The sequence below is a fragment of the Coloeus monedula genome (genome assembly GCF_965178545.1).
Source record: "Coloeus monedula genome assembly, chromosome: 6".
Lineage (NCBI taxonomy): Eukaryota > Metazoa > Chordata > Aves > Passeriformes > Corvidae > Coloeus > Coloeus monedula.
The window spans coordinates 34,381,919-34,392,614 of NC_138786.1; the positions used below are offsets into that span (position 1 = coordinate 34,381,919).

The 10,696-nt window shown below is 43.4% G+C and overlaps 1 protein-coding gene across 1 annotated transcript; it reads left to right on the top strand.

Annotated features, from left to right (window-relative positions):
• Positions 1 to 8,089: 8,089 nt before the first annotated feature.
• On the top strand, positions 8,090 to 10,067 carry LOC309574110 (ciliary microtubule associated protein 1A-like; the record flags this gene model as incomplete). Its single annotated transcript, XM_082283460.1, is given in 6 exon segments — positions 8,090 to 8,218; positions 8,221 to 8,521; positions 8,741 to 8,842; positions 9,194 to 9,315; positions 9,733 to 9,870; positions 9,972 to 10,067. Coding segments are annotated over 6 exon segments (888 nt in total).
• Positions 10,068 to 10,696: the final 629 nt, after the last annotated feature.

Sequence of the window (10,696 nt, forward strand, 5' to 3'; positions counted from 1 at the left end):
GCTGGGAGGATGCAAAGCGTTCTTCCTGTCTTTTTAAAAAGAAATAAAAGTTAACAAGGCATGGGTAGGGTAATGTCTATACTAGGAATCCTTCTCTGGGAATTGAGCGGTTGTGAAGGAAACCTGAGCAGAAAAAAATGACCTGACTTCCTCCTTGGACCCAAGAGCTGAGCATCAGCATCAGGGAAACTTGATGTAAAGGGTATCCCTCCTACTGATGTGAGCTCTTCAATCAGTGCCAAGACAATGATAATCAAATTAACGCACTATAAAGTGGCTCTAATTTTAGCCTGGTTTGTTATTGTAAGAGTTCATAGGAAGGGGTACAGGGAGAGGTGAAGGCTGCTACAAATGACTAATGCTGAATTTCAGCCTCCTAAGCTATATTTAGTGATGTGGGATATAAACATAAGCTTTCAGTACAATTTTTCTTATTTGGCTTCTGTTTCCTTTCTTCGGTTCCCACTCCTAAAGACAGCTGCTGATAGACAGGTATTTATTGCTGGTGCTGTGTGGAAGGCACACCCAGCTCCCCCAGGGCCGATCCCAGTGTTTTGTGTCTGTCTGAACCATTCCCGTGTTTGGCCACAGCCCCAACCTGAGCAGGTTGTACTGGGCCCCATGGAGAGCCCCCATCCCGGGCTGTGCCTTGCTGGGAGCAGTGGGGAAGCTCTGCCCCAGGACTGGGCCAACCACCAACACTCCCCAGGATTCAGTGACTGAACTACCACCACCCTGAGCCTGTAGCCTGTTCAGTGTCACCAGGGTGTCATGGTTGCTCCTCTTCGTCAGTTTTAGCCATTGGATTTGCTTGGGAGCCAAGTTTGAGTTCATTACCTGCTTGAGGTGGGTTTCATGTACCTCTGTGGCATTCTGTAAATCCTGAATTCTTTTTCTGCAGTGAGTCCACACATATATGTTAAACTGCAATTCTCTGGGGCTGTCAGAATTGCAGACCAGCCTGAGGCATGGCAGTGTGATAAAGTTTTCAGGCCCTGTTTAGTTAAGGCTGAAAATCTGGGACCCAGCCAATCTATACCACTCAGGGCTCTTTTCACAGTCCAAAATGATTTGGCTTAAACATTTCCAACTGTGATGAGGTCTCATTTCAGTGATTATACAGTCATTCACTTTTCCACATCAACATCAAAGTCATTAACAACTGAGTATTATTGCATTGGCTGGAATTCAGTTAAAGACTAGAGGGATGTTGCTCTTTATTAAGATAAATCATTGCCTTGGTTATGTCACCCATGAAATAATCAATTTACTGTGTTGGTTAATTTCCTCCCTCTTTGATCTGTGAATTAAATTCAGCAGATCATTGTTCCACACAACTGCAGTGGAAAGGATGCTTTAAAATAAATGCACCACATTTTCTAATGGTACAAGTCTGGTAACTGTGTAAAACAAGACTGCACGTGGCCTGATCTATTTCAACAGTTTCCTTTGAAAGCTTCAGGGAAAAATGAACCAGTAGCAACAATTTGGGTGATACTCCCTCAAAATTCCTGAGGAATGAACCAGAAGAAAGAGAAAAGCTAGCAGAACTGATTCTGAGGCCTTCAGAGGAGTTAAGCTAATTGCCAGAGCAAATGCAAATATTTCTCTCAAAGTGGAAGGCTATTTCTTGATAGCCTTCATGAGCCTTACTTACTGAGTTGCTTACTGTAAGGATTTTTTTTTTCAAAAATCCTACTCTTAACAAGCTGAATATTCTGAAAAAAAAATAAAACTGCACTGATACTGAGTGATATTCTAATCTCCTTTTACACTGAACTACACATTCTGAAATTAAACTACATGTATAAATAAGTCCACGTTGACTGTGGCAATCACTATGCCTATCAATGAGAAACTGATGATGAGAAACTAAAACCCAAACCTGACTCTTCGTTTTGCAGAATTTCACAGCAATGTGGGTATTCAAGTCTCACTTTTCCAATATTCAACTCTGGCTTTCCACAGATTAAATAGTCCTAATTAAAATCAACACAGACTTCCTCAGTATTTCTCTAATGTAAATTCAACTCCATGCCTCTTCTAAAACTTGAGCTCTTCTCATGTGCATGTCCTTTAAACTCAAGACCATGATCCATCATGAGCTTTGAAAAATAGGAACAGCATGTGATGTGGTTTTAAGAAATTGAGATCAGATTATGTTGTAAAATGTGCCTGATATTCTCCTAATGATAGTATTGCTGTGCTGGGCTGGCCAAGGCTAGATACACCTCCTTGGCCAAGTCCACTGTTGCATTTCCCAAACTATTTTGCAACAGTGCCACATCTCCAGTGTTGGGCATATAAACCCCTCATGTCACAAAAGCTGCTTAATCTTTGAAGGAAGACAGTGTAAAAATTGGACGAATTGTTGTGTTATTGCCCAATCTCTCATAATTGCACTGCTGGGGTTACTGTAAAATGGTCAGCATCTAATTTTGTTAGACTTTGAGGTAAATGGCATGTAGGTTTCTGATTGTTGAACCAAGATACAGAATTTCTCCCAAATTTTTACATCTTAAACCTATATTTATATAATCTTCAAGATTCTAGAACATGTATTGGTGACAAGAAATGCTATTATTTTTGAAAGAAAATTCATATGAAAATACTATTGCTAAAATAGTTGAACTAAAATTTCTGACTGAACTAAAAAGAAATCACTTTATTTGCTAACTCAAATTCCCATTACATGAGTAAAATATTTTCACTAATTCTCAGGTCAAAGTTACAAATTAGAGCAGTGGATTAAGAAGATATAATACTGTTTCATTATAAGAATAACACCCCAATTTCACTTAAAAACTAATGAAAGTTGATTGAAGATTGCTTTCTGGAGCAATTACTTAGAGTGTTTCTCCTCACACTTAACAAAAATTGTGTCTGATTTCATGAAAGAAAAACAATTTGCATTAACAAATTACTTCAGTGCATTTGAAAGTCATCTTCATGAAAAAAATATACCCCAGCTGAGTAGGCAGGAGAATGAACATTGATGAAAGTTCAAAGTTAGAACTATGTAGAAATTCATGGTAAATCATTCAGGATATTCAGGAGATGTGAGGAAGCTTAGTATTGAACAGTTAATTGCAACTGCAGTGAACCTGATTAATGCACATAACAATCCTATGTTGCTTATGAACCTTCTCACTTAACAATCAAATTACCATTTTCTAATTAATTGCATTTGTTAATTTCTCCTTGTCAATTGTTTCATATTCATGGTCCTTTTGCCAGTTAGTTTCCATTCCTAAATGACTCATTCTAAGAGCAGAAAGTGAAAACATTGCTATTCCTCAAGCGTGATTTCTTATTTTGTTGACAAGAATGCATAGTAACTGCAAGTTTCTTCAAGCTGTTGTGGAATATTTATTTTTTAGTTGCCATGAGGTCATGCACTTGGAGTTTTTAGATGACAGAAACTCCTGGTGGAGTTTTGAACACATTTAGCTTTTGTAATTCTGCTTCAGGCAGTAGTAGGCAAGTCAAACAATCACTGATTGACTTTTATTAACCGATCTGTAAGGCTGATAGGCTCAGGAATGCAACCTATAGACAGATTCTTGAAATACAGCCGAGACAGGAATCTTAGAGAAATTCCGAAAATAGGAGGTAATACTCTCCTTGCAAACTAATTTTTTTCCTTAGATAATATTCTTTACTTTATAAGATATTATTCTTTGTCTGCTTTTGATTTGAGAAGTTCAGTAATAAATATATGAGTATTAAAAAACCCCAAATTACCTATCATAGGCTTAATTTCAAGCCTATGCTATCTTACATGAAAATAAAAAAAAATATTTTTTTCCACTAAGGTAACTGAAGAATTAAAGTTGAAATGTTAAGTGATGTAAAATGAATGTAACGGTTTCTTTGGTATAAACTAGTTAGAAGCTCTGAAGAAGATGTTGCACAGTGAGACTCCTGATCTGTCCTTGGATTATCCCCTTGCTCTGAGGTAAACTGTAGCCCAGCTATACTTGTCATGCATTTCTTTCCTTAGTGAGCAACTCCATTCAGCTCAATAAAGGGTTGAGAGGAAAGGGCCAGAGTTGCCCCTTTTTCTAGGCTAGCCACCTGTACAAGGTGGCTAGAAACACAGAAACACAACCCGGCTGTAGAACACATTCTCCCATCCCATGCTGGTTTTCATAGCTATTGCACATATACCATGATCTCCCTTGAAGGATTAGAGCTGTACATGCCAGTTCCTGTTTGCATAAACCATAAATTATATGATATCATAGATTTTGATGCCTGTGGGATCTCAAATTTTTGTTTTAAAAGTTTGTTTTTAGTTTATTTAATACAAGGAATTTATTTAATTACTAGAGCTGTAAATCAAATTAATTTCTCCTATGAACATGTAGCTATCATTATATATTCTAAGAAAAAAAAATGTAATTAGTGATTTAAAGTTTATGTCTTTTTTATTTTTCATTTTTATGTCAAAAAGCATCAGTCATACTGTTTGGTCCTGCAAGCTTTCCATGTATGAGTCCCCAAACTGAAGCAGTAGTTCTACAGTTTTGAAGGGCTTATAGAGACAGCCTCAGGACCTCTAAATGCATTTACAAACTTGACACCAAACACATTAGTTGAATCAATGTCAATGAAAATGCTAAACATTCTTCTTAAAAACAGAGGTACAGCAGGGTCTGATTAGCCTAGTCTGTGTTCTCTGAACCAAAAAAATGCTCATGGTGGGTACTTCTTGCCATTTCCATGTAATTAAACTTTTGAGTAGTATTCCTTGGCATTGGAGCATTACCGTTAAAGGTCCACAGTGGAGTACCAGAAAAAAGAAAACCAGACAAATTTATCTAAGCATTTTCATTAATTGTTAAGATGACCTTGCCAACGAGAGGTAAAGACTTAAGTTCTGTCCTTAACTGAATCAGAATGGAAACTGCAGAGGTATGAAAGCTCTCAAATTTATAGGTATTTAAGCCTCCATCTCTTTTAAAACCAAAAGCTGAAACTAGATCAGACTTAATTGCTGACATTTTAAAATTTATTAATATTAATATTAACATTTTAGTTGTCAAAAGAAGGTATCTAGTGTGGCATACACTAGAGCTCATACAGTTTGATATTTGACTGCACCAGCATGTATTATGCTGGGAGCTCTGGGTACAGCAGGGATCCTCCACATCACTGAAATTATCTCTGAAACATACAGGTAAAATCTGTTATACTAATTTTTGTTTTAATTAAGCCAACTGTGTCATTTCCTAAAGTGCACTATATAAAGATCTTCTAACATGCAGTGAAAATGTATAGGTATCCAGTTATTTGTGAATAATATATCATACACCGTAAGAGTTTAATCAATTTTAATAGGCAACTTTTAATTCTGCCATGCTTTTGTGTTGATACAGGCTACAACTTCCAGCAACATTCTTCTATACTCTCACTAAACACAGATCAATTTCAGCATATCCTTTTAAGAAGTTTGACATATAATATGCTAACTATATTAAAAATGTGCCAAGTATGTTACTCCCACTGCCAGTTTCAGTACTAGTAAATTATCCTGTTTTGCAAGCCATTGCCTGGTGCTATTCAGAGACCGTGTGATTAAACCTCTAGCTTTCATTCGTTCTAGGCTCTGGAGCCTACTGATGGCAGCTCTGGGAAACAGCCTTTTGAATGTTCTGCACAAGGGATGGTTCTTGGGGTTGCTATCAATATGCTCCAGGGTAAATGCCCCTTTCTGTGGGATGCTTCTGGGGGGCTGTTATCATTAGGCTGCATTGTTAACACCGCAAACCCACTGCAAAGCTTTCCTCTGTAGCTGTTATCAGTAGGTTTCAGAGTTAACATACCATCACCCAAGAAGGCTGTTTACCAGAATGGCTGTTTTGTAAGTTTCCAGAGTGAAAACAATGCCCCAAAAGTCTGGAGGAGCTGCTATCAGCAGGCTCCAAAGAATCATCTAAACAAAAGTTAATTGATACCTTTGCACTGATACAGGACACAGGAGAAAGCAGGAGGAAAAAGAAAATGGATGCAGAAGATTCTGGTGAATGTCACGAAGAACACAAGAACTGGTTAAGCCTAATCAACTAATGCTGGCATTTCTAATATAATCCAACAAGAAGCACGATTAGCCAGCTGCACCAGTATTGTATTAACTCTTGCCAGCCTTCTCAATATCTGCTTTACCCACTGTAAGAGAGCAAGCTCATTTATTACTATGTACAATTTTGTTAGTGTATCAAAGACTGCAAGCATTAATGAAATCTGCTGATTATATTGCATGAGTACTTGACCAGTGGGAGAAAATGCTATCTGTGTGTGCCTTCGAAGTTTAAGTATCCTTCACTATACAAAGCAGTTTGTGTTAAAGGACTCTTATCTCTTCTAAACTGGTTTGCCATTCCACTGTTTTCCCTCACCCACACCATCCCCATTCAAATCACAGTTTATATGCTTCAGATTGTATTTCCTAACTGGTGCTATATTAACCAGGACCCATGTAGCACAGCAATGAAAGAAAAGCCATAAGGGTCTCAAACCATAAAATCTTGGGAGACTGAAAACCTTAAGGGGTCACTAAACAAAGCATGGGTAATGACTGGTATAATTGACAAAGAGTCACAAAATCTGGGGACAAGAAAAACCTGGCGGGAGCACTCATAATGCAGGCATAGACATTCACACACTACTGGCAAAATCAGAATAATGAAACTTTGTCTAACCCTCCCAGGGAAACCTGGAAAAGTTCATGTGTTCCTGAAGCATCAACACTGAAAATCCTGGTGACCATGAACTCCCAAAGCAGCCTTAAGAAGTGGGCATTAAAGGAAGAAACCTGCTTGAAGACATCAGTAGCATCTGAGGAATGATGCAAACACTGGGAGCCCTCAAATGGAAAGGTCAGAACAACTGAGATTATTGACAGCTTTCCTCGCTCGCTCTCTCCCCGCTAATAGTAAGATCGTAGCACAGAGATCTCGGAAAAGCATCAAAAGATAGAAAGCACAAGCTGGGAATTGGACTCTATCAATTCCCCAGCTCACTTCAGGGGATCTCCTATTGTAAATGCCTGCAGGCACAGTAAGTGGCAGTTCCAGCTAACTCACAACATTTATTCACCCCCAAAGAAAGCCATTTTTACACTGTTGCTGAAATAATATTAGAAGCTCAATGGTTGAGCCTGGAAAGAAGCTAAGCCACATCAGCTGTTTACTCACTCCTTTCCCCCCAGAGCAGGAGTGAATGGAAGGGCCAAAGTAAGAAAAATACAAAGTTTGAGGCAAAGACTGTCTAACTCTCCTGGTTCTTGGGGAGGTTGCATTTCCCCTCTGGCTAAGTGATGATGTCAAAAGGATTCTCCCCTGGTTTCTAGGGAACAGGGTGGGAATTGGAGTGGGCAGCTCTCAAAGATGCTTCAAGGAAGAAGCCTCTCTCAGCTCTGTGGTCAGCAGTTCAGTCAGACTCAACCCATTTGAAAAAAGCCCTGTGCCCAGGCAGGTCTTTGTGAGGACAAGCTGGGGCTGCCCCACACTGGACTGAGGCAGTTCTGTGGCAGCCCCATGCCCAGCCCCAGCGGAGCCCCACAGGCAATACGGCAGCGCTGCAGCACAAACACTTTAAGGGTCTCAACATCATAATGAACCTCACTCATCACTGGCTGAGAATGGCCCTTTGAAATGTCACCCAGTGATGGACATCAGGGATGGATCCACCTAGCAACGGATTCTGATGTCACTGAGGAGCTGGCATTCCTCCCTGCATCTCACCCAGGCACTGCCACACTCCAGCTGAGCAGGTTCGCGTGTACACGCGCTGGAGGCTACCTCCCTGCCAGGCCAGCGCTGTGCTTCTATGCTGCTGCTGGCCAGGCCAACAATTACTCCCTGAGGGCACAGCAGGGCATTTTTGCTGCATCTTTGCTTCTAACTTGCTGCTTCTCCCCCATTCCTCCTTCTCCTCCATCTGTTACTTCTTGCTCTTCACTTTCCTTCACTTTCTTTCATGATGTTAGTTTCACTTTCTTTCTGCTGTGCTCTGTACCAGGGCTGTGTCAGGGAAGCCCCTTGGTAGCTCTCCTGTTTTTCCTGTACTTTCTCTAGCCAGCAGCATGGAGGGACCCTGGGTAGGCACCTGGAGACCTCATCCCCGACGGGGCCCAATCCTTGCAGAGTTCAGCACCCCGGGTCCCAAGTACTGGCTGCCTGGGACAATAGGTAAACCAGCTATTGCGGGGAGGCAGTGGCAGTGGAAGGCACAGCACACCGCTTGCTTCCACTTAGAAACTTCTTTTCACTGCACAGTTGCAGGCACGTGTCCTTTCACAGGCTTTTCTTCCCAGGTCACACGGCTCACGATCCCACCAAATACAGAGCCCCTGCATACACATTTCGAGGGTCCAAAGGTCCCGCCACAGACAGCTGCTCACCGGGTCCTCGGTACCTCATCCATTCATCCATCACCAAGATTGGGAAGCATGTGGCTCCATCACCACTTGTGACGTCCCGTCCCAAGACCAAGATTGCGGTCACCCCTGGACCCAGTGAGTAGCATTGCTGCAGCCCTTCTTCCAGGCCAGACAAGCACGCCTTACTCTTGTCCTGGGCCACTGGGGCACAAAACCCTCTACTCATGCCTTGAATGGGGGCTTCGAGAGTTCCGGACAGAAAAGAAAAGGGCTGAGCACTGCCTCCTGACCTCTCCTCTCTGGCTTGCGGTGAGGTCCCCAGCTTCACTTCTCTCACCTCCTTCTCCATCCCAGGTGACTATACCACGGAACATGCTAACAGACACATCTACTATACGGCACCGGTGCAGAGCATGGTGTTCCGGCCCAAGGACTTAAAACCTTTCCAAACGCCAGGTACGGGAACGTGGGCAAACAGACACTTACAGCCTCCATGTCCTCCTGTGAAGGTCTGCAGCTTCTTCAACAGGCCTAGCAAAAAGCCTAGGCAGCAGGACACAGTGTGCGCTCAGCAAGCTTCTTGCTGTCCCAGAGCACCAACTTCTCCCATCTCACAGAAGAGCCGGCAGCTCTGGCTTCAGACAGCCGACGCACACCACGTGCAACAGAAGCCAGAAGCACTGGGATGAGGGGCAGGATACCCCTCCTGCTCCTCACAGCTGGCTTGGCAGGCTGACTCTCTCGCACCCAGGCGTTGCATCCTTTCCCGCGGGACTCACCTACGTTCTCTTCCTATTCCCTTTCCAGGTCCTGGCACCTACACCCTGCCCAGGATTCTGGGACCCAACACAATCTGTACCCATGCCAACCCATGCTACTCTATGGTAGGGAAGAGTCAATACATGAGTGCTTTTAGAGACCTGGCAAAGGTGAGCCATACTTTTCTGTTCTCTCACAGCAGCAGCAGAAGCTCAGCTGCTCTTCTCAGGGCAGAAGGACCCCAGCGTCTGCCGTATCCCCACGTAACACACTCTTCCTTGTGCCTGCAGCAAAGCCCAAGAAGTCACAGGGCCTCTGGCTCCCTGCTATTGCCAGCAACACTGACACCTGCAGTTCCTCACTTTTCAACATTAGCAGCTTTGGTGTGGTACAGCTCACTGGCACTAATGACACTAATCTCCCTCTGGGAAATCTACCCGTCTTCCCAAGGAGTCCTCCTTCCCAAGGCTCCACACCTCCCACACCGCTCCTCTGGTCAGCCACCTAAAGCAGCACAGTACTCATGGGCACCCAGCAAGAATCCACACTGCCTCTTGTACCCACCAACCTCATTGCTTCTCTTGCAGACGCCAGGTCCTGCAGCATTTGGCAGGGTGGAAATGGACATCTACAAAACAAGGGCTCCCAAGTACACAATGGGACTAAAAACCAAACTTACTGGCAAGGGTATGTTTCCAGGTCCAGCAGACTACAGCCTGGGAAAGGTAAGGGAGCCCACCCATCAACGTGTTATGCTGGACAGCCTTCACTTGAGGACAGCTCTGGAGAACGAGGCACCGTCTTTACTTTTTTCTTCCCTTTCCAGCTGTCGCTGACCAAGGCTCAGGAGCCTGCTTACACTTTTGGACTCCAACATTCTGTCTACAAAGCCTCTTTAATACCTGAAACACATCTTGAATAAACACAGATACCTGCAGAGATCTTTTTCTGTTCCTCCTCTGCGGCAGGGTGGGGTTAGGTGTGCATGGGTGTGGACCATTGGCTCTCACTGTCTCACGCCTTTGCCTCAGCCAAGCATGGAAAGGTGAGCATGAGGGGAGAGCAGCGAGGTAACAGCGTGAGGCAGGCTGACATCTCCAAGAGCACCATTTCACCTAACCAGAGCAAAATGCTGTGAAAGCATTCCAGCCCTGCCTTGCACGCTCACACCCCATGGCCCATGCTAGCCCCCAAGGACACAGCCCATTTTAACATCCCCCTTTTCTGTGCACACAGGTGGCATTTGCCCAGGGTGTGCCCAGAAACACAGCTGCCCTGCATCATCTCTTGCCACAGGCAGGGGCTCATTTCCACAGGCAAGTCTCCAGACCACTGACAGTTAAAGAGAAAGAACCATATTCCCAGGCTGAAAATGCAATCATCACAGGATACTGCAACAGCCCAGGAGGAAAGAGACCTTGGAAGGTGACTTCGCCCAGCTTTTGTGTGGGAAAGGCAGCCTGGAGGAGACTAGCCAGCACCCAGCCAACCACGAACTTGATTGCCTCCAGTGATGGGACTCTGCTGTGCCTCTGGGGAGGCTGTTTCTCC